The sequence below is a fragment of the Pteropus medius genome, unplaced genomic scaffold (assembly GCF_902729225.1).
Source record: "Pteropus medius unplaced genomic scaffold, Ma_sr-lr_union100, whole genome shotgun sequence".
NCBI lineage: Eukaryota > Metazoa > Chordata > Mammalia > Chiroptera > Pteropodidae > Pteropus > Pteropus medius.
This window is the reverse complement of record NW_024340701.1, coordinates 6,610,315-6,635,836: the sequence shown is the minus strand read 5'-3', so window position 1 is coordinate 6,635,836 and position 25,522 is coordinate 6,610,315. Positions and strand designations below refer to the sequence as shown.

Genomic DNA, 25,522 nt, shown 5'->3' with positions numbered 1-25,522 from the left:
AGTGACTTCATGAAGAGGTGGAATGAGATGAACATCCACTGCCTGTCATATCTTATTTCACCCGCCTTGTGATTATAAAAGGTACATTCAGATGCTGAATGATTAAGACTGTTAAAAAGACCACTAACAAAGAAGGTAGCAGAGGAGCCCCTCCTCTAGGGCGGAGCCCACGTCAGCCCCGCCCTCACGCCGAGACGGACGGAGCGAGGACGTGAGGCGAGTGAGTACGCGGGAGTCTCGGACTGTGAGTGAGGGCGGGAGCTTGGCGGGGATAGGGAAAATGGGCATGGGCAGCTGACGCACGTACTGTATTTGCGCCAGCAGCTGGACACGCCGGAACCGTCCAACGACCCGTATGGAGCCTCCTGTTACCTCTATGTTGAGAACCCCACCCTTGGAGTCACCTGTTGGAGCGCTACGCCCGCTTCGCCTTGCGCATGCGTATTGCGCGCCGCAGGGGCGTGGAGTCACGTGTTAGGGCGCGAGCCGTCTCCGCCGCGGCGCTTCCGTCACGGCCGCCGCGGCGGCGGGGTGGCAGCGGGACCCCTGGGTGGTTCCGGGCAGGAGAAGGCCTGGGTTGGTTTCGGATCCGCCACGAGGTATGTCGCATAACCGCCCCCCGGCGAGGGGAGACCTGGGGACGGGGAGGGAGATGGAGTCGGCTGAGGCGGGGCAGAGCGGTGCGTCCTGCCGCGCGGGAGTGGGTTCCCCTGGATTCGCCTCTCCTGCGCACTCCGCTGCCGTGCTCTCTCCTGAGCTCGGGCCTGGGTCCGACACGGATGCCCCCTAGCCCGGTGCCCCTGGAGCCACAGACTTGATATGTCAGACTGACCTCGTCTTTTCCTTGAGCCCGGCTCACGCAGTGCTCTCGCTCAGTTGACGGCCCGCCATTCTCCCAAGCCTCTGAACTCTGACTCCTGGAGTCACCCTGAGGTCCCATTCTCGTGCACCCACATCCACTTAACCTCGGAGCCTTGTTGATTTTACCCTGTAACTTTGGAATCTCTCCACTTCTCGCCACCCCCACGCCTTCGCAGCTCGCCCCTTTCGTCCGAACCGTTGCAAGATCCGACAGCTTCCAGCCTCCATTCTCCCTCCTATCTCCTTCCCTTAAGCAGCCAGACAGATGTTTCTGAATCGTCTAGCTGATTCCGTCACGTTCATAGTCCTCAGAATACTGCCCAAACTCCTTTAAAATTTAAGTTTTTTCTATTTTGCCCCTTGCTCACATTTTCAGCTTCACTTGTACCATTTCATGTCACACGCTTTAAGCTCCAGTAATCCTAGATCTTTAGTTTCCCTCTGCAGGTCAAACTGTTTCTCACCTCAGGTTGTTCTCTCTGTTTGGAATTCTTATTCCCAACTTATTCATGACTCAGCACAGGCACTGCCTTCTCCAGGAAGCTTTTTCTCTCTGCTGGATAATGGGCTGCACCTGGACTCTCATGGCCCCTGGAGCAGCCCTGTGTGGTTTTGTCCATCGATGAGGCTATCTCCACCATGTAAATGTCCTTTGAGGGTTGGGAAAATGTCATATTCATTCCTGCTCTCCCAGTGCCCAGCACAGGGTCTCTGACACATAATAGGTCCTATGAATGGGTTGTGAGATCTCCAAGAGAATCAGAATACTTAGGTTTCTCTAGAGCAGAACTGTCCAATAGAACTTACTGTGGTGATAAAAATGTTCAATATTTGTGCTGGTCAATGGCCGAGGAACTGGATTTTTAATTTAAATTTAAATGAAAATAATCATATATGGCTACCATATTTGATTGCACAGTTTTAGAGCCTTTCTGAGTCCTGCCTAACCTTGCACCAACCCACCTTTACCTAGAGTTACTTTCTTGAATCTGTCTTCCAGGCTTCTCCACAGCCTCAGCCTCTTTGGTTTAATCCATATTTGTCAATAAGTTTGTAACTTTTTATTGTGTCCACACACCCCCCACTTAAACCCTTCCATCTCCCAAGTTGCTTGCTTCAGTGCTATACTTCCAGTGCTAGTATTTCACCCTTTGGTGTTAAGCATTACTATCTCTCTCTGAGTTGAGAGTTTACTAACCACACCTTACTATAGGTAGCACTGTTGGGGGAGGAGCTTTTAGGCAGCTCCAGTCGAGTCTTTTCCACTCTCCACCAAACAGGTATCTAGGCTGCTGAGATGCCAGGGCCAAGACCTCGGAAGGGCCCTCAGGCCAGTGGCCAAGGCGTGGCAGCTGCTAAGCAGGTATGTATACAGCTTTTTTCACCCCTGGGCCACTCTGAGTGTGGGGGTTCCTAAACAGCTTGGGCAAACTGGGTCACTTGTATGGTATCCCCATTAGCCCAGAGACTTAGAGCAGTGCTTCTGGAGTTGGCAGAGCCTGTAGAGACCCTCTGCCTATTCTCTGCCAGACATACCTGGGAGATGAGGCCAGAACTCACCTGTGTTTCAACCCAGGCATCGTTCTGCCATGGCCACCTCCATATGAATGATCTAGAGGGTTCAAGAACCACTAAGGTTTAGGGTGTTCTGAAGGGGCCAGCGTTCTCATGGGTTCTTTATTTAGGGCCATGACTACTTGCTGGGGTTTGAGGGCTGTGTCTGCTGGAAGAGCTTTGCTGCCTTAGGGATCCGTTCCCTAATCTTCCCTTTATTTATTTTGGTCCAAGTACTAAGACTTCTTAGTCCATTTTTATTGTCTTAAAAGAGGCAGGTAAGGAAGGTGGTAGAATAAAGAGCTTAGACTCAAGTCATAAGACCTTATTTTAAATTCTAGCTCTGCCGCTTACAAGGTCGTCTCAGTATTATCTGAACATGGAGATAAAAATAGGGCATACTGTTACTTTGAGTGGTCAAATTTATAGAGAAAGTCGAATGTGGTTACCAGGGGAAGGAGAGAATAGGAAGTTGTTTAAGGGTACCAAGTTTCAGTTCTGCTAGATGGAAGGAGTTCACGGATGGATGACAGTAGCCCAACAATGTGAATGTACATAATGCTGCTGAACTCTACACTTAAAAATGGTTAAGATGATAATTTTCATGTTATGTATGTTTTCCAAAAAAAAAAAAAAAAATAGAGCCTGCCACTCAGAATTGTGAGAATTACCTAAAGCAGTCATGTAGGGTGCTAAGCACAGTACGTGGCAGCTAGCACTGTTGCTGTTGTGAGTGATGATGATTGATGGTGGTGTAGTTTTACTGGGTCTTTGTAGAGTAACTAGGGAGAAAAGTGTCCTAAAGGGTAATGTTGCAGCCTCAGTTTTCCTTTCCGTGCACTGGGCCTCAGACAGTGAAGGAGCCAATGACTGCCAGGAGACTGGCTCTGGGGCTGGGCTCTACCCTCTGCCTCATTGCATGATTCCTAAAAAACTTTCTCTGTTCTCAGCTGGGGCTCTTTGTGGAATTCAGCCCTGATGACATGCTGCTGGGGGTGGAGGAGACTGAAGATGATGGGGACCTGGAGGCTGAGCTGCTGGCCCTCACTGGGGAAGCAGGGACTACAAGCAGAAAGCCAGCACCTAAGGGGCACAGTGAGTTTGCGGCACTGGGCTGGACCCGGTGCTGGGACCAGATGGGCTCAGGCAGTTGGAGGAGAGGTTCCACAGCCCGATGACTTGTTTTTCTGATGTCCATGTCCCTTCTGCAGCACTCCCACCAAGAGGCCATGTTGCCATGCTCACACACCTGTGTGATGGGGAGCTCACTTCTTCCCTGGATTACCCGCCTCCCCATTGTGGACAGTCAGCAGTCTGACTCTCCAACCAACTTGGGTCACTGTCCTTAGGCCTAGTATAGAGTAGGGACTCAGCACAGACTGAATTGGGCGCTAATAAGTGCAAAGAAATTGTGTCACATGAATAAGTGGAATAAGTGGAATATCCCTCCCTAGCCTGGAAGAGGACAGAGATCTGAAGTCTAAGAGGGTCAAAGGGTCTAGATCTTAATCTCTTCTCACCAGGAACCCTCACCAAGCCCCCCTTCACCTCCAGTCCCACATACCTCTGAGATGAGAATGGGAGGACCTGGAAAGGGGCCCACTGGTCTGGGAGAAACACGGCCCTCCATTCTCTAAGTCCAAACGTGCTTTAGAGTTAGACGAACTGGGTTTGAATCATGGCTCTGCCACTTAGTAGGATCACAATATTAGGAAATTTAATATTGGTAGTTCTCAGTTTATTCATATATAAAATGAGATAATATTACCTGTCTTATTAAGTTTTGATGTTAAAAATCTTTACATATGTGAAAGGTGTGGTTAGGGGGAATGGATGAATATGTCTGTGATGAACTACCACAGCAAAAAGGCTGAGACGAGAATAGCTTTGTTTTCTATGGGAGGGCCGGGGAAGGATTCCCTGCTGAGGGTTTTTGAGCTGGCTCATAAAGGAAGAGCATAGGTTTTATAGGTGGGACTTTGGCTGTGGAAGGGCAATATTTCTCCCTGGGTGTAGAAATGTGCCATGCATTGAAGATCATTTTTGTGGACCTTTTCTGAGTTGCCCTGACCCTTTGTTCCCGCAGCCCCCTTGCCTATGGCCCACATCGAGAAGTTGGAGGCAGACTGTATGCAGGATGTGGAGGAGGAGGAGGAAGAGGAAGGGCTGGAAGAGGATGCAGACTTGCTGGTGCGTCTGCCATTTTGTTGTCCGAGGGCTCTGTGGTCAAGCCTGTGGAGGAGACCTGGGTTTGTCCTTCTGTGTGCCCTGATGTTAAGTGAGTGCCTTGCCCTTCTTGGGCCCATTTTCCTGACTGGACAGTGTGAGACTAGTCTCCTTTGATGTCTGGTGTGAGCTCTGCATTTGGGGATTCTCAGACTTGTAGTCTTCACTATTTAAAAGACTATCTTCAGTCAGATTAAAGTGTTTCGGTAAAGGGGTCTTTCGGGCACAGTGACTGATGTTGGGAAGTACTCTGGGGGAGAGGGCCCTTTATTTTCAGATCGTATCGCAGGTATGGCCATAAGGCTCCCAAGCTCCTGGGCCTTGTGTTTCCCCAGACTGAGCTGCAAGAGGTCCTGGGTACAGATGAGGAAGCTGGGCCCCTGGATGGTGATGAGACAGCCAGCCTGGGTGGCCGTGAGGAGGAGAAGGGACAGGAAAACATTGAACCTCCAGTACAGACAGCTCTCCTAACAACTTCAGTTCCAGCAGCTCAGGTAAGTTCTGGAGGGACTTTTTTGTACCTTTGATACCCCTACATACCCGTGTATAACATGCACGTAACATGGCTTGTGAAGGAAAGCTGCAGTATCCCTTTCTAGGGCCCCAAGCAGTGACCGTGCATGAAAAACTCTTTGGTGGCGGGCTGGCCCCAAAGGCTCCTCTGTTCTCACAGACCACCTCCTGCAGCTGTCCACAGATTGCCTGGGCCTTTGTGTTTGCCTCTGACATGGCCTCTGGCCTCTCCAGTGAGTCTTTGCCTCCTCCCTTGAGGCTTTTAGGCTCGCTCTTCTCCTTGAATCCAAGAGCTCCATTTTCTGGGGCAGCTTCCTCGAGGGAGGGAGCAACAAGGGCCTAGTTGGCCCTAGACTGGCCAGGCCCTGAACTGGAGTATCTACAGGCTGGAGGGCCTCAGGGGCTGCAGGCTCTGCTGGAAGATCGGATCCGCAACTACTGGGAGGCCGCAGCCAGCGCTAAGGAAGCAGGTGAAGCTGCCAAAGCCAGGCGCTGTGAGCGTGGCCTGAAGGTGGGTTGGGCCCAGCCAGGGAGCAGGGCTGGGAGAAGTGGCCAGCCAGGGAGCTGGGCTGGGAGGAGTGGGGCTGAGGACAGCGGGTAAGGCAGCAGGAGGTTGGGCCAGTGGATGGGAGAGACCCCTGGCCTGTCTTCATGCAGGGTCCAGACTGAGTTGGCCGGCTGGGTTTCTGGCTCTTCTTTCCCTCAGACTTTAGAGTCCCAGCTGGCTGCTGTGAGGAAAGGAAGGAAGATCAATGAGGATGAGATCCCACCTCCAGTGGCCTTGGGCAGGAGGCCCCCAGCTGCCCAGGAAACAACCAACAGGAGCCCTGAGGCAGACCGCCCAGCCCCCCCCGCCATGGAACCAGGTATGTGGAGACAGTCATCCTGTCCTAGTCCCCAAGGTCAGAGCCCATGGCCTGCTTCTCTATCCTGCCACTCTCCATTGCCATCAGCCAACCAGATCTGTGTGTGTGGGGACCCAAGGTGTGCACCTTCTTTGCCCCTGATGCCCCTTCTTTGGGTTTTTTGTTTTCTCCGTAGACCACCCTTCCCAACCTGAGACATGCCTCTTGGGCAGCCCTGGCGTTTCTGCTCTACCTGATTCAGACCCACAGTCCCTATTGTTGGCCCGACAGAGAGAGTACAAAGTGGCTGCCCTGAATGCTAAGCGGGCTGGAGACTTGGGCCGTGCCCGAGAGCTCATGAAGATTGGGAAGGTATGACATCTGGCTCAGGGGCCCTGTGTCCAACCCCTCACAGATGGGGGCAGTGAGTTGCTCAAGGTTATGCAGCTAGAGTGGTTGAGACTTGAGTGAGACTGCCCTGAAAGGGAGTTTTCTTAGCCCAAAAGCTGCTTATGCCCACAGCAGCTTTTCCTTACTACTGCAGAGATTTGGTGCTGTCTTGGAGGCCCTAGAGAAGGGGCAGCTTGTGGACCTGAGCGCCATGCCCCCAGCACCTGAGGGTGAGTGTGAGGATGGTCTTGGGGAACCTGGTCAGGGTGGGGCTGGCCAGGCATCCCACCTACACTTCTGCTCTGGGTCCTCCAGACCTGAAGCCCTTCCCACAGGCTTCTGAGGCCCTCACAGCACCCTCAGTTTTACCCCCAGCAGTGGAGCGAGTGCAGCCAGTCATGGCTCCTGACACTCCAGCAACCCCAGGTAGGATGGAATGCTGGGACTGTGGAGTGGGGACCTGGGGAGAGGCAGGCAGAGCTGATGCCATCTTCTTTCTCCTTTCAAGCGACCCATCATGAGCCACAGACAGTGCTGGATGCCCTGCAGCAGAGGCTGAGCAAGTACCGCGAGGCAGGCATCCAGGCCCGGGGCAGTGGGGATGAGCGCAAGGCCCGGATGCACGAGCGCATTGCCAAGGTAGGCCCTTGGCTGTGCAGCCTCCTGCCCTATGTCAGCCTCTCCCTGTCTCTCCCTTTGTGGAGCCTGCAGAATGTTGCCCGCCATAGGTCCCTCCCTTTCTTTCCTTGCAGCAATATCAAGATGCCATTCGAGCATTCCAAGCAGGACGTAAAGTTGATTTTGCCGAGTTGCCTGTTCCTCCAGGTCAGTGGTGCTTGGCCTGGAGTTTTGTGAGGTGGTCTCTGAGCAAGGTGGGGGTAGGGGAAACATGATATCTCCACTTTATGGGAGCCACCCATCCCTAGGAAGACCTAGCCAAGGCCCAAGGCAGCATAGTGCTGCTTTGAGGCTACTCTACCCTGTTCCCAGCTCTCTGTCTTCTACAGGATTCCCCCCCATTCCTGGTCTGGAGCCCACTGCAGGCACTGAGGAGGATGCAGTGGCAGCTACTTTAGCAGCTGCCCAGAAACTGGCCACCTCAGAGGACACAGCCCTGGCAGAGGAAGATGGGGATGAGGTTTGACCAAGGGTCCAAGACTCCAGGGGTTGGTGGGGAAAAATGACAGATGAAGATTTAATCCAGACCCTATTGTCCACACTAGCAAGCCTAAGGAGGTAGATATTCTTTCTTCCATTTTGCAGAGAAAAAACTTGGCCAAGGGTACCCAGATAAACCTTGGCAGAGCTAGATTCAGACCAAGGTCTGACTCCAGAAGCTAGGTTCAATCCCCAATACCCTGCTGTCCTGTTGGAGAGGTTAGCTCAGAGAGCTTCTGCAGCTTCTGCTCTGAGATTCTCTAGAGCCCATAAGGGAAGTCATTCATCTCAGTTCACACGGTAAGTTAGTGCAGTATTAGGAAGAGAGTCCAAGTCTGGGAGCTGCCACAGCTGGGGTAGGAGAACAGATTCCCTGTGACATCCTTCTGATCATCTACAGGATGAAGCTCCTTCCCAGGCCCCAGTGGCCAAGAAGCCAGCACAGCCTCTGGTCCCTTCATCCCGGCCCCTGCCTGAGCCCAAGGCCTCGAGTTCTAAGGAGTCTCTGGGACCCTCTGGTGAGTTAGAGAGGAGCGGGGTGTCGGAGTGAAGGCTCCAGTGAAGGGCAGGCATGGCTCTAACCGATGTCGCTCGCCCTTCAGTGCGGGAGCAGCTGGCACTACTAGAGGCACGGAAACTGCAGTACCAGCGGGCAGCCCTGCAGGCCAAGCGGGGCCACAACCTGGAACAAGCCAAAGCTCATCTGCGGTTGGCCAAACACCTTGAGGCTCAGATCACCCAGGTCCGAGCAGGCCGACCTGTGGATCTCTCCAAGGTGAGTCCCATCTTGTTAAGCAACAGGACTTCTCAGGCAGAGGAGGTGGGTGGGAGGCTTGAGCAGGGCTGTGAACCAAGGCAGCTGCTTGGTGAAGGTGGGACTTGGATGGGGTGTGGCGATAGCTGAAAAAGAGCCTTTTGCTTATCCCTGTCTCTACTCTGTGCCCCTGAGAGAGGGTGGGGGAAGGCCAGGTGGGCTGCCTGTGGTCAGAGATGACAAGGCAGGGCAAGGCCAGCAGGAGGCAGAGTGTTGCAGCAGCCTGAAATAGAATGGGAGGCAGTGAGTCCCCATCACTGGAGGTTAGTAGAAGCTGGAGAAACATCTTGTTTGGATTCCTGTGCTCATTAGGCTCAGTAGAGAAATAATCTGACTCTTGGGGCCCCTGAGGGGCCTTGTGACCTGGACAGGTGCCTTCACCCTTGACGGATGAGGAGGGTGACTTCATCCTCATTCACCATGAAGACCTGCGACTCTCCCAAAAGGCTGAGGAGGTGTACACCCAACTACAAAAAATGCTGCTGGAGCAACATGAGGTCAGTAGACTGCTTGTCTGTCTTCCCATTTCAGTGCCCTCCCCTTTCCTCTCTTTCAAGAAAGGCATGGGGCTTAGACCACATAGGCTTGGATTCAGATTCTGGCTCTTCCACTTACTGGCTGTGTGACATTGGGCAAGGCACTCCTTTCTCTTAACCACATTTTCCTCATCTGTAAAATGGGATAATCTATCTCCTTCGAGGTGGTTATGAAGTTAGTAGAGTGGAGGGGAAGGTACTTTGAAGATGAGAAGAGGAAGTGTTATGGGAGACAGATACATATGTATATAGAGAAATTTATATAAATATAATGTATATTTGTGCCTATGGATCTAAACTGCTGGCTCCAAGTCAGCCTTTTGAAGTGATGTTTCTATTAGGTTTTGAAAGAAGAATAAGAGTTTGCTAATAAGTGAATTTTGGGGCCTGCCTATCATCAGGGAAGAAACAGCAAAAACTTAGAAAAGTGTGATAGGACTTGGAAACAGTCACTTTGTGGTGTGTGTTGGGGAAGGAGAACAGTGAGACTACAGAAGGTCGGAGCTTTCAGAAGTCAGGCCTTGAAAGCCATCCTGGAATCACTCTGGGCCTCTCTTTTCAGAAGTGTCTGCTGTTCTCCAAGCAGTTCATGCACCAGGGCAATGTGGCCGAGACTACCCGGTAAATGCAAGGGCTTGGTGTGGGGCATGTGAAGTGGGGAGCAGAAAGTGAGCCCTGTCTCATGCTGACATGTACACCTGTCCCTGTCAGGTTTGAGAATCTTGCTCAGGACCGCAAGAAGCAGCTTGAGATCCTGCAGCTGGCCCAGGCCCAGGGCCTCGACCCTCCTAGCCACCACTTTGAGTTGAAGACGTTCCAGACTGTGAGGTACCAAAGCCTTAGGGAAACAATGGCTCCATGCAGGGACAGACCAAGAGACTGAGGGCCAAGGCTGAAGACTTAGGCCCCTTTACTTAAGTGAGGCTTCCCCACTCTAGACACTGGGTCTTGGGGGTGTGGGAAGTAGGATATGATGCCTGCTTATGAGGAGCTCAGAACTGCAGGTGGCTAGGAACGGAGCCCTGGACTGGGGGTCACAGATCAAGGTCTGTGTATCACCTCTGCCACTCCTAGCCCAGGCAAGCTTTGCCTCTCTGGGCCCACTCTCCTCCTGACTACCACCTAGCAAGCAGGCAGGCACTGGAAGAGGGGACCTTTTTGACCATGCTCCTGCACTTTGAGCTCTTTCTCCTTGTTTCCTGGTTATAGGATCTTCTCAGAACTCAGCAGCACAGAAATGCATCTGGTCATTGTCCGGGGAATGAACCTCCCAGCCCCGCCAGGTATCCCCAAGGCCACCCCTATTCCAGGAGGGTCTTGCCCAGACACTCCACCCCTGGCCAACAGGAGGCACTGGCTCTCCCTCCACATTAAGCGCTGGGCTCCTGGCTACTCCTTCTGACCCTGGCTCCCATTCCTCTTTCATAGGGGTTACCCCTGATGACTTGGATGCTTTTGTGCGGTTTGAGTTCCACTACCCTAACTCGGTGAGGTTCTGGTAGAGGTAGGATCCTCTTATTCCCATCTTCCATTTCAGGACCCTGTGCTCAATTCTTCCTATTCCTGGGAATTCTGGCTATAGGGAGGGGTTTGACTTTGGGCCCATTCTCTGTAGGAGTCCCTTCAGTCAACACTGAACCTAGAGTTCTTGGCCCTGTAGACCTGTTTTTTCAAGCTGTCCTGACTTCTCCCTTACTGCTTTAGGACCAGGCTCAAAAAAGCAAAACAGCTGTGGTGAAGAACACAAACTCTCCAGGTGAGGGCTGCTTCCTCCTTCCTCTCACTCTGTGAGTGTAGCACTTGTGTTTTTGGATCAATTATCTTACTTGGTACTCAACTTGGGAGATGAAGGTATCACCACTCCTCTCATGGGGAGACAGGCTCAGAGAGGTAAAGGGACTTGCTTACGACCTCAAAACAAGAAAGTGGTGGAAATGGGACTTGAATCTAAGAATCCTGACTCCAAATTCCAAGTCCCTTCCACTTTGGTATAATCTGTATAAGAACTTCCAAGGTCTTCCAAGGCCAGGACTAGATGCTCTGCCACCCTCTGGTGGTAGTCCCTCTGAATTGCAGGCAGAGAGCTTGAGACGGGAGGCCAGCCCTGGGCCTCTGTTAACCATTTCCCTAGGGAAATCCCTGGGAGCCAGGCCCTTTCTTGTTTTGTCTCCTTGCAGAATTTGGTCAACTCTTCAAACTAAACATCAACCGAAACCACCGGGGATTTAGGAGGGTGATACAAAGCAAAGGAATCAAGTTTGAAATCTTCCACAAAGGGTGAGGCCCTGGTCAGTCAATCATACTGCCAAGCCGGATTGGGCAGAAGGAATGGCTTCCGTTGCTGCTGCCACCCCTGCTACTACTCATTTTTCTAACGCTGGCCTAAGCCAGCTCATTCCTGCTTTCCCTGCCCAGTCTAATCCTCTGCTGACTCTTGGCTCCCCAGATCTTTCTTCAGAAGTGACAAGCTCGTTGGCACAGCCCACATGAAACTGGAACGGCTGGAGAATGAGTGTGAAATCAGAGAGATCTTGGAGGTAGGGTGGGCAAACCAGAGGACATGGCAAGTGAAGAGCCAACATTCATTGAACCTCAGTCCCATTGTAGGTTTTTGTGCCCTTTAAAAATATCCTCAGGTATGCTGTAGAGCAGGCGCCAGTTCCACTTCGCAAATTAAGAGATTCAGAGGGTCTGAGAAAATTTCAAATGTCACACAGATGGAAAGTAGCTGTATTCTTTCCACAACACTGGGTCACTCAGTTCCCAGGGATGTTGGGATTATAGGTCCTTTGAGGTGGGTCTGGTCATTGCTATCGACTTGGCACACACAAATTCCTAGGGTTTTGGTGGGGGCAGTTATGGTTGGGGCAATCGTGTGGCAGCATGAAGTAGAATGAGCTCTAGACGTAAAGTTGATACGGGATTTCCAGATCAGGGACCCACCACAATAAAGCCTAGTCTTTGTTTAGGAATTGGCCCCAGACAGCTCCTTAAGCTTCAGTGAACTCATCAAATTTTACAGGCAGGGAGCTTACCTCTGACAGATGAGGAAACCGAGGTCCAGAGATGAGGTGTTACATAAGCTCCGTGTGTCCCTGGCAGAGTGCAGCCCAGACCCTTGCTGATGCCTTCATAGATGGGGCTTTTCCCACAATGATGTGCCTACCTGCTTCTGCCACCTGTTGGGGAGAGTTGTTCCTAAGTGGGCCCTGCTCTGTTTTGGCCACATACAGGACGGTCAGTGCCTATTGTACTACTTTGCACTCCAGCTGTTTCCTCTCCTGCCCAGGAGAGAGGCTGCATGGTGGGTGAAAAGGAACCATTGGCTTGGGTTCTAGGCCTGGCCTTGCCACACTGTGGCTGTATAATGTAACATCCACTTCTCTGGGCATTTGAGCTTAGTGGTTTTCAGGCTGTACCTTTAAGCCAGAGCATTTCTTCCAATAGTTGCCATGGGGAAAACTTAGCAGAACTCTAGATTTCTAATCACCTCAGAGCATTGATGCTTATTTGGATTTTCATATTACTTTTATGACTTACCTAACACCAGCACCACCAAACAGCAGGATTGTCATGTAATGGAGACTCCTGCTTTGACACTGCAGGATGCTGTGGCTCATTCTTTACCTGTGAGCATAGGGAGCTGCTGCTCCCGTCAGTTACCTTCTCCTTCCCTCCCTCCCAGGTCCTGGATGGAAGGAAACCCACTGGGGGCAAGCTGGAGGTGAAAGTGAGGCTGCGTGAGCCTCTGAGTGGCCAGGATGTGCAGATGGTCACCGAGAACTGGCTGGTCCTGGAGCCCAGGGGCCTGTGAGGTGGGCAGCTCTGTGGGCCCTCACAACTTCTGTCCCCTGCTCACGTCCCACGGGGACACTTGCAGTACTCAACTCACATCTGGGGAGAAAGCCTAAGAATTTCTCATCTGTGAGGATGAGCAAGAGGCAAAAACTTAGGGCTTGGGCTGAGTTTATGATCCTCAGTAGACCTGGGGAGGGAAGTTAAACCTTCTCAAGTCTGTCTTCAGGAAATTCTGTCTAAACTCTGCATATTCTCTGTAGTTTAGACTTACTTCCCACTTTCTATGCTTTGTGCCTTGTGATGGTCAATGCGGGGAGAGGAGTCAGGCCAGCAACTGTGTGCAGAAGCATACTTTTCACAGCTTTGCTGGCTACAGAAGCCTTTGTACATAAGGGAGATAGATGCTGCTACACAGACACCAAAGACTTACTAAGTACATGCATTATTGATCAGGGCTCTGTTCTTTCCTGTTGCTGGTCCCTCTCTGGGCCTCCACACCAAAGCAGGCTGGATTCCAGGAGGCTGCATTCCCCCTCCCTCTCAGCAAAGGCAAGGATAGCTTCATTATTTTGTGTCATGGAGTCTTGCAGCCCCTTAACCCCTATGTAGCAACTGTGTGCAGCTTACCCCAGCCTCCATTTGCAACATTTATGGATGTGCCTTTAAAAGATAACTGCGAGGGATGGGAAAACTTGAGCGTGATCGGAAACAGCCCTGCTTAGGGTGGCGGCAGGGTTCTGTGACTCCAGTTTGTCAGTGGCAGCCTATGCCACACAATGCAGTTTATCCCAGCTCTACCTGTGCCTGTGCCTTGGTTTGTGATGCTACTGCACTAGCTTCCATGCTTCCCAAAGCTCTCAGTGGAGGAGGGAAGTTATATCTGGGACTGTGGTGGAAAGTAGGCAAGGTTGCATCTTGGGTTTGGTTCATGCACCTAAAACTAAAAGATTGCTTACTGGAGGGGAGAAAAAAATATACATGTATATAAATAAAATTTTATGTAGCCATTATAGGAGTCTTATACTCTATACACAGTGCAACCATCAAAGTCCTAGACAAAAGCCTTGTCACTTTTTAAAAACCAGAGTAGCTGTTAACATCTGACAGAAATGGCTGCTCTGGCTTCCTCTTTTGAGAGACGGCAGAGGAAGCCTTGCTGCTTTAGCTGATCACCTAGAGAAACTCCTTCATTCCCAAGTTCTCCTTTGGCTTTGTTTCTCAGAATGGATGGTGAGATGGAGGGATTTACAGATGCAACAGATTTAATATTCAAAACTGCAATATTCTACACTTTTCAGAAGTAAACTTTAACGTCCCATCCCCACCCGCCTTTTGAAGCATTAAGTTCAGTAATGCATTCCTCAAGATCGTTTTTTAAAGGCTCTTAGTGAAGCAGATACATTCAGCTTACAGATCACTACAGTATTGCTTAAGCACAACTCAGAGACTGAATTTTCTGGGGTAGGGCTGGGCTGGCCTGTGCTTCCCCGCCCTTAAGAGATCTTTAGTGGATAACAGCATAAACAACAGACAAATGACTTTTTTCCAAGAGCTTTTGGCCAGTCTAACTTACCTATCAGAGTGAACTACCAAAATTTCCATAGATGTGAGGTTTAATACTTAATTGCAGTCACATCTGTGTCAAAAAGGCAGTAATCTAAAATGAAAAGGAAGGTTGTTAGCCTTCATAAGGTGGTTTAGAGCAAAAAAAGGGTGGTCAAGAGGGTTCCTGACCCAACCTAACCTTCCCCTCAGGGTTTGCACCCCAACCCAGTACTTAACTAAGAGGGCCAGGATAGCTTTGGTTGTTATACTTAAAGGTTCCAACCAGCCCTAGTAACTTCTAAACTCAGGCCTCTGCTGGAAATGCCCTATTCCAGTTTGATAAGAGTATTCTGTAGCTCACATATTTCCCTTCGCAACCTGTTCAATTGCAGTCTCCTTCACTGCTTGCTTTTAGGAAAACAACCTTCAGGCTGAGGGAGGCAAAACAAAGCCACCCACTGTACTTGGAGACCGAGGTTCTTAAAAGGCCTTTGTTTTAACCAAGGCATGCAGGGGCCACTAGCATGGGAGGAGCCTGACTAGTCTAGTCTTAGGATTTGTACAAGTGCAGCAACCAAATATGGAGATTAGTGACTAAATGGGCAAATTGGGAACCAGCCACGACCTAAAGCATTTTTAAATAGTAAATTCTCTCCCCAATTTAGTGCAAGGCATAATTTCTTCTAAATTAGTGAACTGAATCATATATGGAAGAAATTTTTCTTAGAATCAGGAAGTCTTGCTCACAAAGAATAAACTATTTTGTAACTTTAACATCATTTTCCTTTCTTACAGCACCACTCTGAAACCTGCATTGTTGCTACCAAATTTTGAGAACTTGTTTTCCAAATTTTGCAGGCAGATCCGAAAAGATCTTGCCCATTAAATAAAGGCATCTTCTTTTAGGATGAAACTGGGGCTGAGACTGGTAGAGCCAGGTAACTTGCACCTGCACCTAGTCTACCTCCATCACAGATAGATTCTTCCCTCTCTGGGCCTCAGCTTCTCAAACTCTAGAGAGGACATTATCATTCCTGCTCTACTCCGTAGCCCTTCTGGCTACATGTATAATTCCTTAAAATCCCATTGCCATTATTATTATTAAAATAGAAACCACTATTGCAAACTTATTAAATATAGAAACAGTGTTCAGCAGATTGATTATTGTCTGAAATGCATTAAATGCATAAATTATTTCCCGGATGACTAGTTATGACAGAAGTAAATTCAGTTGGAAACTTTGGGCCCACCAGCATTCAGGAACGAACCACTGGATGAGGGAAAATACTAGATGAGAACATACACAAGACAAAGTCCTATATTTCTATAGCCCTAGAGAGTCCAGTAGGTGCTCAGAAAATGTTGATAAAAATAAATGAAACTATATTGTCTAGCAGTTGGTAAGAATTCAATACTTCTTAAAAATTGAATATTACCATAATGGTCATTCTATTCTTCAGCTTATAAGGATCTCTATATCTCAATCTTTTAAGTTTACGTTCTCAAAAATCTAATTTAGAAATATGTTTCTGCCCTCTATATAACTTACAGTACACAGTGTATTAAAACAAAAGATAAAATGAGGGGAGGAAAGTAAACTACCTTGGCTATTTTATGTCCAATTCTAAAAGATAATTATACTAAACATAAAGGACATTTTATACAAATAAGAATGGACCTGACTATGCAGGGCCAGAGTTTGTCCTTAGTGGGAGAATTAAAAAACCTGCACTGATCCAGAAGAAATATGTACAACTGCAAGGCATATTTAGCTGAGCGGGAGGAAAGATAAACTTCTATAGGAAAAAAACAGAGTTCCTATAGAAGCCCTAAACTTCCAAAGTATATTTAGACCAAGCTGGATGTTACACACAAATACCTGCTTCTATTAAGTGTGTCCTGTTCCTGTCAGGTTTTGGAGGGGATGTGCGTGATCCCAAGGCTCAGTCCTTACAAACTGGTGTCCTGTGGGCATCTACTGTTTCCCTTAGAAGCTCCAAGTACCTCTGAGTTTATGGGAACGGTCACAATCAGTTCTCTGCAGCCACCACCAGCAAAGCCTATGGAGAGACACGTAGAATGTGAATCCCACTACCCCCCACACGTGTATACCATGCAAAAGGGATAAACCTGGTTAGACACACTTTGAACAGAAGGCCACGCCTTTGGGCCTTGGTCTGGAAAAGAGCTGCTGCCCTAAACAGGTCCACAGCCTATAATTGCCAAATGCTAAACCCAGCTCTAACCACTATCCCAGAGGCCTGTACTAACTCCCAGAGGATGCCAGTGACGAGGGAGTGAATTACCCTCTAAGCAGTGTTTTTCTAACTCGGTAGTGAAATTCATTCGTCTGACCAAAATAAAATTTTAATGAAAAGAATCAGAGTGAATCACATATATTGTGGCTAAACCAAATCTTGGTTTCTAATACCACTCCCTCTAAAAGTAACCATGGCTGATTCCAAGGCTGGGGCTGTGGGTAAGCTCAGATGAGCGTAGAGCATCTTGTTAGGCCAGAAAAGGAAGTGCTAAAAAAAAAAAAATGATAGCACATCACAGGGATGCAGGAGCTACCCTGAAGGGGGTCTCTCTGGCCAAAGCTTAGGCCACTTGAGTACCAAAGTAATGAATTGGAACCATTCAAAAAGTAATTCACAAGGCTATAAAGGAAACAATAAATAGGAAAGAAGGACTTTTGCTTATTAAATGACAAAGTGCAACTGGTAAACGTGGAGGGGGTGCTGGAATTGAAAAAGCATTCTGTAACTATCTTAGTAAAAGAATAATTCAGACAGTAGAAGCTAAAACTAAGGGGAAATTTTGGTATTTGCATGATCTGAAAATGTGTCTACGCATTGGTTATTCATTCCAAGGGGAAAAACATACAGTGGAGAAACTGGACAACACTTTAACCAGGTAATCAAAATTTACTATCAACAAGGAGCAGATGGGCATCAGGTGACCCCAGAGGCGATGCCCTAAAAAGGACACAACATCACTTAAATAGGATTCTGGCCGAGAAAGTATAAACTGATTCTAATTATGAAAAGACACCAATCAAATTCAAAATGAGGCATTTCCTATTTAAAAAATGGGGTGAGGGAACCTATATTCAAAAATATCCTGGACATAAAAGTGAGTCAGGAAAGCTATTTATGTGATTCTAGGATAGAAGCATTACTGGAAGAGGAAAATGCTATGAAGGACATTAGATGCTAGGTTAAGTCTATCAATGTTAAATTGAAGTTGAGAACTGCAGTAATGTAAAGTGATATTTTTAGGAAAAAAAGCATTAAAATACTTGGGGTTAAAGGGCTATGGTGTATGCAGCTTACTTTCAAAGAACTCCATTTTTAAGGAGAGAACTGATAATAGCACATGAGGCAAAATGTTAATGTGAACAATTGGTGAATCTAGGTAAAGCATACGCAGGTTTTTTTTACTTGCAACTTTCTTGGAAGTTTAAATTATTTCTCAATAAAATGTTTTTTAAAACGCCTCTAGTGTATATTTTAACTGAAAATCTTGGGTATGGTCTGTCAGCTTTCACAGAAAGGCCCAATTCAATACCTGCCATTCACTTGGGCAGTTCTTGAGCAATCCTGACCTTTGCTCTGCTATCCAAGTCACCTTGTTTACATGGAGTCGCCCTTCCTTGGATAGGAGAGGGATAATCCATTGGGTCTTTGATTCACTTCAATGAATAATCTGGTAAAAACAAAAATCTAAATATGACTTCTACTTGAAGTCACCATGATGTAAATGGAACAAAATCAGTGTGATATTCTTTTTATATAAATTCTGTACAAAGAGTACAAGGCTGATACTTCATTTTTTATTTTCCCTCAGCCCTCCCACCCCACCCTTGGTGATGGTTGTACCCATTTGAGCATTTCTGAGCATAAGACCATAAGTTAAGTCTTAAAACAGAGGAGCAGAACTCTTGTCTAAACAATAACAAGGGGATTAGCTGCAAGGATAGCATAACTTGTGCAGTAACGGAAGCTGCTCAGATCTTCGTGGTGGATAATGCATAGAAGTCTTAGAATCATGGAACATCTGTCCCCCCAACCACCCTTTCCCACCCTAGACCCCAAATCCCCACTCCCACCCCACCCACCATTAATAGTGTTAACAAAAGCTTAATCTTCCATTTCTAAAGTGCAAATGATTTGGGTATGACTGCTGTTGCAACAGGTCTGAACAGAAAAAAAATGAAGTCCTCTGTCTATGCGATGTTTTCCAGAATATAAAAGATGAGTTCCATGACGATGGGGCCCTCACTGAGCTGGCAGGCCCCTCCATGGATCACCGGCACCAAAGCGCTGTCCAGATCATTCATGTACTGCGAGGGAAGGGGCTGGCCATTGCTCCCTGCTTGATAGCCAACCTACACCACAGAGAGAAGGGGATGACAGGTTACTGGATAGAGAAGATCTTTCCAGAGGGCTGAGGGCCAAGGAGGCTGAAGGAGATGTCCTTGGCCATGGGCTAGACACACAGCGGTTAACACAAATTTCTCCTTCTCTTCCCCGAATTGTCATTTATCATCCTGTCATTTATTTATTGAGATCCTGCCCCTTGGTACCTGTGAGACCTTGGGCAAGGCACTTAACCTGTTAAGGTCTTTGTTTCCCAAGAAGGGGCTGGAGGTGGCATAGAGAGGTATGGAATGTCTGAAATAATACCTAAATCTATGGTTGTAAAAATTAAAATGGGAAATATACTAGGTAGAACTCCCTAACAAAGCAGGAAATGAACATCTGTTCTGCCATCCATCTATTCAACCACACACCATTTTCTGAGCACCTACTAACACAGGGATCCAAAGATGTAACAGGGCTCCTGCCCTCAAGAGGCCCACACATTTGGCAGAAAAATTCTTGTTTTATAATTTTTTAAATCTCTTTCAGCCACATTACCAGTACCACTCAAGGAAGGACCATGATATGGTACTGGCATAAAAACAGACACATAGATCAACGGAACAGAACAGAGGGCCCAGAAATAAACTGATACCTATATATATGGTCGATTAAGGAGGCAAGAACATACAATAGGGTAAGGACAATCTATTCAATAAATGGTGCTGGGAAAACTGGACAGATAAATGCAAAATATGAAACAACCACCTCCTTATATGTGATATAGGTGTACAAGAATAAATTCAAAATGGATTAAAGATTTAAATGTAAAACTTAAAACCATAAACTCCTAGAAGAAAACATAGGCAGTAAACTCTGATATTGCCCCTAGTAGTATTTTTTTTCTGATACATCTCCTCAGGCAAAGGAAATAAAAGAAGAAAAAGGGAGTACATCAAACTAAAAAGTTTTTGCAAAACAAAGGAAACCATTAACAAAACTATTGAATGGGAGAAGATATTTGCCAATAATACATCTGATAAGGGATTCATATCCAAAATTTATAAAGAGCTCATGCAACTCAACACCAAAACAATCCATTTAAAAACTGGGCAGAGCACCTGAATAGACATTTCTCCAAAAAGGACGTACAGATGGCCAAAAGACATACAAAAAGATACTCAACATCACTAATCAGAAAAGTGCAAATTATCACCTCACACCTGTCAGAATGGCCATCATCGATAACAATAGGTGTTGGCAAAAATGTGAAGAAAAGGGAACCCTCGTGCATTGTTGGTGGGATTGCAAATTGGTGCAGCCATTATAGGAAACAGTATAGAGGTTCCTCAAAAAATTAAAAATAGAACTACCCTAGGACACAGCAATTCTACTCTGTTTATCCAAAAAAATCCAAAACACTAATTTGAAAATATACATGCACCCCATATGTTCACTGCAGCATTATGTACAACCAAGATATGGAAGCAGCCTGAGTGCCCATCAACAGATGATTGGATAAAGATGATACATATATACAATGGAATATTACTCAGCTATAAAAATGAATGAAATCTTACCATTTGCAACAACATGGATGGACATGGAAGGTATTATATTAAGTGAAATAAGTCAGAGAAAGACAAACACTGTATGATCTCAGTGGAATCATACAAAACAGAAACAGACTCACAGATACAGAGAATGGAGGAGAGGGTGGTTAGAGAAATAGGGGAAAAAGGGAAAGAGTTTTAGAAGTAAAAATTAGTAGTTACAAAATAGTCATGGGGATATAAAATATAGCATAGAAAAGATAGTCAATAATATTGTAATAACTGTATAGTGCCTGGTGGGTATCAGATTATCGGAGGGGATAACTTTGTAAATTATATAAATGTCTAACACTATGCTGTACACCTGAAACTAATATAAATATTAAATGTCAAATCTAACTGAAAAAAAAAAGGATCATGATACTTAGTACAGCACTAGGCAAGACCTTAAGTAGAAAATACTTGTTTATTGATGACCAGTCAAGAAATGGAGCCAGATACATAAACTTTTACATTTTCCCTGATAAATGACACAACTCTGCATCAAAGGAGGAGCACTGGGACATGTCACAGGGATCCAAAATACAAAGAAATGTACAGGCATACCTCGTTTTACTGTACTTCACTTCAATATGCTTTGAGGATACTGAGTTTTTTATAAATTGAAGGACTGTGGCAATCCTGCATTGAGCAAGTCTATCAGCACCATTCTTCGAACAGCATTTGTTCACATCATGTCTGTGTATCACATTTTAGTTATTCTCACAATATTTCAAACTTTTTCATTATCGTTTTTCATTATTATATTTGTTATTGTGATCTGTGATCAGCAAACTTTGATGTTACTACTGTAATTGTTTTGGGGCCCCACAAACCACACCTGTATAAGATGGTGAACTTCATAAATGTGTGTGCTCTGACTGCTCCACTGACTGGCCGTTACATCATTTCTCTCCCTCTCCTTGGGCCTCCTTTTTCCCTGAGACACAATACTGAAATTAGGCTAATTAATAACCCTACAATAGCTTTTAAGTGTTCAAGTAAAAGAAAGAATTGCATGTGCCTCACTTTAAATCAAAAGCTGGAAATGATTAAGCTTAGTGAAGAAAGCATGTCAAAGCTGAGATAAGCCAAACGCTAGGCCTCTTTCACCAGTTAGCCAAGCTGTGAATGAAAAGGAAAAGTTCTTGAAAGAAAATAAAAGTACTACTCCAGAACACATGAATGATAAGAAAGTGAAACAGCCTTATTGCTGATGCAAAGTTTTAGTGGTCTGGACAGAAGATCAAACCAGCCACGACATTCCCTTAAGCCAAAGCCTAATCCAGAGCAAAGCCCCAACTTTATTCAATTTTATGAAGGCTGAGAGGCGAGGAAGCAGTAGAAGAAAAGCTGGAAGCTAAGAGAGATTGGTTTATGAGGTTTAAGGAAAAAAAGCAGCAGTCTCTATAACATAAAAGTGTAAGGTGAAGTGGCAAGTGATGATGTAGAAGCTGCAGCAAGTTATCCAGAAGATCAAGATAAGATAATTAGTGAATGTAGCTATACCAAATGACAGATTTCAGTGTAGACAAAACAGAAGAATGGAAGATGGCATCTGGGACTTGCACAGCTAGAGAAGAAAAGTCAATGCCTGACTTCAAAGGAAAGGCTGACTCTCTGGTTAGAAGTTAATGCAGCTGGTGACTTTAAGTTGAAGCCACGGTTCATTTACTACTAAAAAGATCCTAGGGCCCTTAAGAATTATGCTAAATCTTCTCTGCCTGTGCTCTAGAAATGGAATAACAAAGCCTATATAACTGAATCGTTATGGTTAACTGAATATTTTAAGCCCACTGTTGAGACTTACTGCTCAGAAAAAAAGATTCAATATACACTGGTTGCTGACAATGCGCCTGGTCACCCAAGAGCTGTAATCGAGATGTACAATGAAATTAATGTTTTCATGCCTGCTAACACAACATCCATTCTGCAGCCCACGATCAAGAGGCAATTTAGACTTTCAATTCTAATTTTTTAAGAAATACATTTTATAAGGCTATAGCTGCCATACTTAAGAGATTCCTCTGATGGATCTAGGCAAAGGAAATTGAAAACCCTCTGGAAAAGATTCACCATTCTACATGCCATTAAAAACATTCATGATTCATGGGAAAAGGTCAAAATATCAACATTAACAGGAGTCTGGAAGAAATTGTTTCCAACCCTTATGGATGACTTTGAGGGGTTCAAGACTTCAGTGGAGGAAGTAACTGCAGATGTGGTAGAAATAGCAAGAGAACAATTAGAAGTGGATCCTGAAGATGTGACTGAATTGCTGCAATGCACTCTCATGATGAAATTTTAATGGGTGAGGAGTTGCTTCTTAAGGATGAGCAAAGAAAGTAGTTTCTTGAGATGGAAATCTACTCTTGGTGAAGATGCTGTGAAGACTGTTGTAATGACAACAAAGACTTTAGAATATTACATAAACTTAGATGATAAAGCTGTGACAGGGTTTGAGAGGACTGACTCCAATTTTGAAAGAAGTGCTACTGTGGGTAAAATGCTATCAAACAGCACTGCATGTTATAGAGAAATCATTCATGAAAGGAAGAGTCACTAAGTGTATCAAACTTCAGTGCTGTCTTACTTAAGAAACTGCCACAGCCACCCAACCTCAGCAATTACCGCCCTGATCAGTCAGCAGCCCTCGACTTGGATACAACACCTTCTGCCAACAGGAAAATTGACTTGCTGAAGTCTCAGACGATGGTTAGCATTTTTTAGCAATAAAGCACTTTTCAATTAAGGTAAGTATATTTTTAGATATGTGATTGCACACTTGACAGACTACAGTATAGTGTAACAGAACTTTAAAATGCACTGGAAACCCAAAAATCCATGTGATTAGCTTTGTTGTGATATTAACTTTATTGTGGTGCTTTGGAACCAAAACCACATTATCTCCAAAGCATGCCTGTGGAAAGATTTCAGTGCTAGGCCACAGGAGAGAGGTAATTGGATGAGGAACTGGGGGTGGGGGAGGCACATGTGCTAAGAATGGATTATTATTATAAACAGCAGAAAAAAATTTAAGTATGACAGGGAAGGAAATCTGACCACAGGAGACCTGAGCTGACAGGAAAATTAGTGGGGAAATAGCTGAAGTCCTGCCCACTATTGAACATGGAAATGTTGAGTAAGAAAACTTTAAGGAGTGAGACCCACAGAGGCTAGTTAGCAAAGGCCTACTGCTGTCAGATTAAGAAAACATCAGGATACAGGACAGGTTGGGACTTGTTCTCCAAGAAAGGCAGAACAATTTCTAGATGGTGGGACTGAGGAGTCTCAAAGGGTAGCATCGATGTCATTCACACACATTTCTTCTAATGCTACACTAAAAAGAAAACCACATCCTTTGAAGACATTCAGATGAGGAAGCCAAGGCTCAAGTGCTTCAGAATCTGACCAAGCAGCACATCTAGGCATACTACAAATAGAGGGAAGGCCAGAATACTACAGCTGGTCACGCCCAAGGTCTAGTGAATTACACTCTCTGGGTTGACGCTGGAAAACTCACAAGTCAGAAAGTACAGACACTGTCCAAGACGAGCTTCAGAGGGTACCTAAGACTCTTCTTACCTGATCTGAGTCAAGTGTCACACGTAGTCCCAGTTTAGTCATTCCATCTTCCTTCAGAAGCTTCAGGTGGGGACAGAGAGCAAGGCAAAAAGCCTTGGCAATGTGCTCAGTTAGTCGGCTATGATCTGCTGGATCACTCAGGCAACTGTGCTGGTCATCACTTTCTAGGAAAAACACCTGTTCCCCAAACAAAAGAGACTTTTAACCTTGTGTGCAGGAGATGTGGGAAGAAACAAGTCTATCAGCTCACCGTATATGAGCACCCTGATCCCCTGAGATGTGCAAGAAGACCTGACAGATAGGATACCACAAAGTCCTTGGGCCAAAAGTAGGGCACTAATGTCTTACTAATGTTTTCAAGTTAAGAAACAATATCGGTCTGCATTTACAAAATAGTAGTAGCAATATGCCTATCTACCGGAAAGCCTTGGTCAGGGTCATAATGGAACATTCTACTCAGAACCAGAAAAGGCTTACATTTTGCATTGTGTACTTCTAAAGGGTAATCCTTATACGTGGAAATTTTCTTAGGAATTTATCTTAGAAGTGAAGAGAACAGCCCAAATAGCTTATGTGACCCAACCCCTTCATACCACAGATAGCTCATAGAAGGGAGAGGACTCGCCCAAGTGCATAAAAGTAGAGACAGAGGCAAGGTCAAGCCCAGAATCTGAGTCTTCTGCCTCTTATCACAGACAGAGTTTTTCCCACCACATGGCCCTGCCACTGCTGAGGCCAGAGCTGTGTTAGTGTCTTGTACTGAGCTGAACACTGCATTGGGCACAGGCAGAAGCATAACAAATTTGGAACTGAGAGGGCCAAGTCCCAGTCTCATAGAGGAGGGTCATGAGCAAGTCCTTTGGCTTCTTAATGCATTTGCCTTTGTAAAATGGAAAGCACCTGTCCCCTCTGGTTATTGTATAGAGTAAATAATATTATAAAAGCAAAATCTTATATATACTGATCCCTAGCTTACTGCTCATTAAGCAGCTTGTACTAAGAATACTACAAAAGGGTTAGCTCTGAAGCCCGGTGCCCGATGCACTAGTGAGAGTGGCAGCATGAGATGATAGAAAGAGCTTTGGAGTGGGTGTCAGGAGACCTCTGGCCTTTGCTCTGCCGGTAACTAGAATCAGGCAAGTCACAAAGTCACACAGCCTCTCTGAGCCTGTTACCTCGTTATGCAAATGAGGTGGGTTATTAAGGACCAAAAAGGAGGGAAGGAAGATTAAACTACTTTGTAAGCAATAAAGAGTTTTACAGGTCCCAGACTCTGCACTGCTCAAAATGTGTGCAAAGAATGACGATGACAAAGCATGCAGCTAAGACTCTGAGCTGTGTATGAAAACACTGAGCCTGGTATGAAGGATAAGTCACTTGGAACAATAGCTCAAGAACTGAAGAACCAGGTTCTAGTCTCTGTGCTATCAGGAACCAGCTCTGTGAATTCGGGTAAGGCACTTAACCTCTCATTGCCTTAATTACCTTGTCTGTAAAATGAAAAAGCTAGAAGTCACAGAACTTTTAAAAAAATGACTTCTAAAGCTGCAAGGAATCTTAGAGATCTTGAATTTAATGCTTTATTTTATAAATGGGTATAAATGAAGTTGAAAAGAAATTAAGAGACCGAGGACCTACATGTTTATTCTCCAAGAAAAAACTTCCTAATTTGTCTGATATGTGCACACATACAGGGTCCCTGCCCTGCTCCTCTCATTCCCAGATTAGCCTCTAATATAGT

At 46.2% G+C, this 25,522-nt stretch overlaps 2 protein-coding genes across 8 annotated transcripts in view; one reads left to right on the top strand and one right to left on the bottom strand.

Annotated features, from left to right (window-relative positions):
• The first annotated feature begins 461 nt into the window (after nt 1-461).
• On the top strand, nt 462-17,735 carry CC2D1B (coiled-coil and C2 domain containing 1B). 2 transcript variants are annotated; one of them, XM_039886135.1, is made up of 24 exons: nt 462-599; nt 2,142-2,224; nt 3,366-3,510; nt 4,502-4,605; nt 4,977-5,135; nt 5,540-5,665; nt 5,861-6,020; nt 6,196-6,371; nt 6,544-6,619; nt 6,705-6,815; nt 6,898-7,028; nt 7,142-7,214; nt 7,397-7,527; nt 7,948-8,065; nt 8,150-8,322; nt 8,733-8,858; nt 9,460-9,518; nt 9,609-9,725; nt 10,107-10,180; nt 10,326-10,384; nt 10,602-10,653; nt 11,075-11,174; nt 11,344-11,434; nt 12,583-12,711. In XM_039886135.1, exons 2-24 carry the CDS (start codon nt 2,159-2,161, stop codon nt 12,709-12,711), a joined length of 2,556 nt encoding a protein of 851 aa, XP_039742069.1. In that variant the 5' UTR covers nt 462-599; nt 2,142-2,158. The 2 variants fall into 2 exon arrangements, with proteins under 2 accessions (XP_039742069.1, XP_039742079.1); XM_039886145.1 differs by lacking the exon at nt 462-599 and adding an exon at nt 15,036-17,735 and having other exon boundaries at nt 2,159-2,224; nt 12,583-12,712.
• The window catches only part of ZFYVE9 (zinc finger FYVE-type containing 9), a 127,593-nt gene continuing 116,010 nt past the window's right edge, over nt 13,940-25,522 (bottom strand). For 3 of the 6 annotated variants that reach the window (XR_005658045.1, XR_005658051.1, XR_005658049.1), the window contains 3 exons: nt 23,782-23,958; nt 18,361-18,630; nt 13,940-17,948 (listed from right to left, as the gene is read on the bottom strand). Coding sequence is in view for 3 of the 6 variants with exons in the window: in XM_039886094.1 (XP_039742028.1) it covers nt 18,469-18,630; nt 23,782-23,958 (339 nt within the window). In the remaining 3 variants the exon portion in view is untranslated. Of the gene's footprint in view, nt 17,949-18,013; nt 18,631-20,260; nt 21,137-23,781; nt 23,959-25,522 lie in introns of those variants that run through there. The other 3 variants (XM_039886094.1, XM_039886106.1, XM_039886114.1) reach the window with 2 other exon arrangements.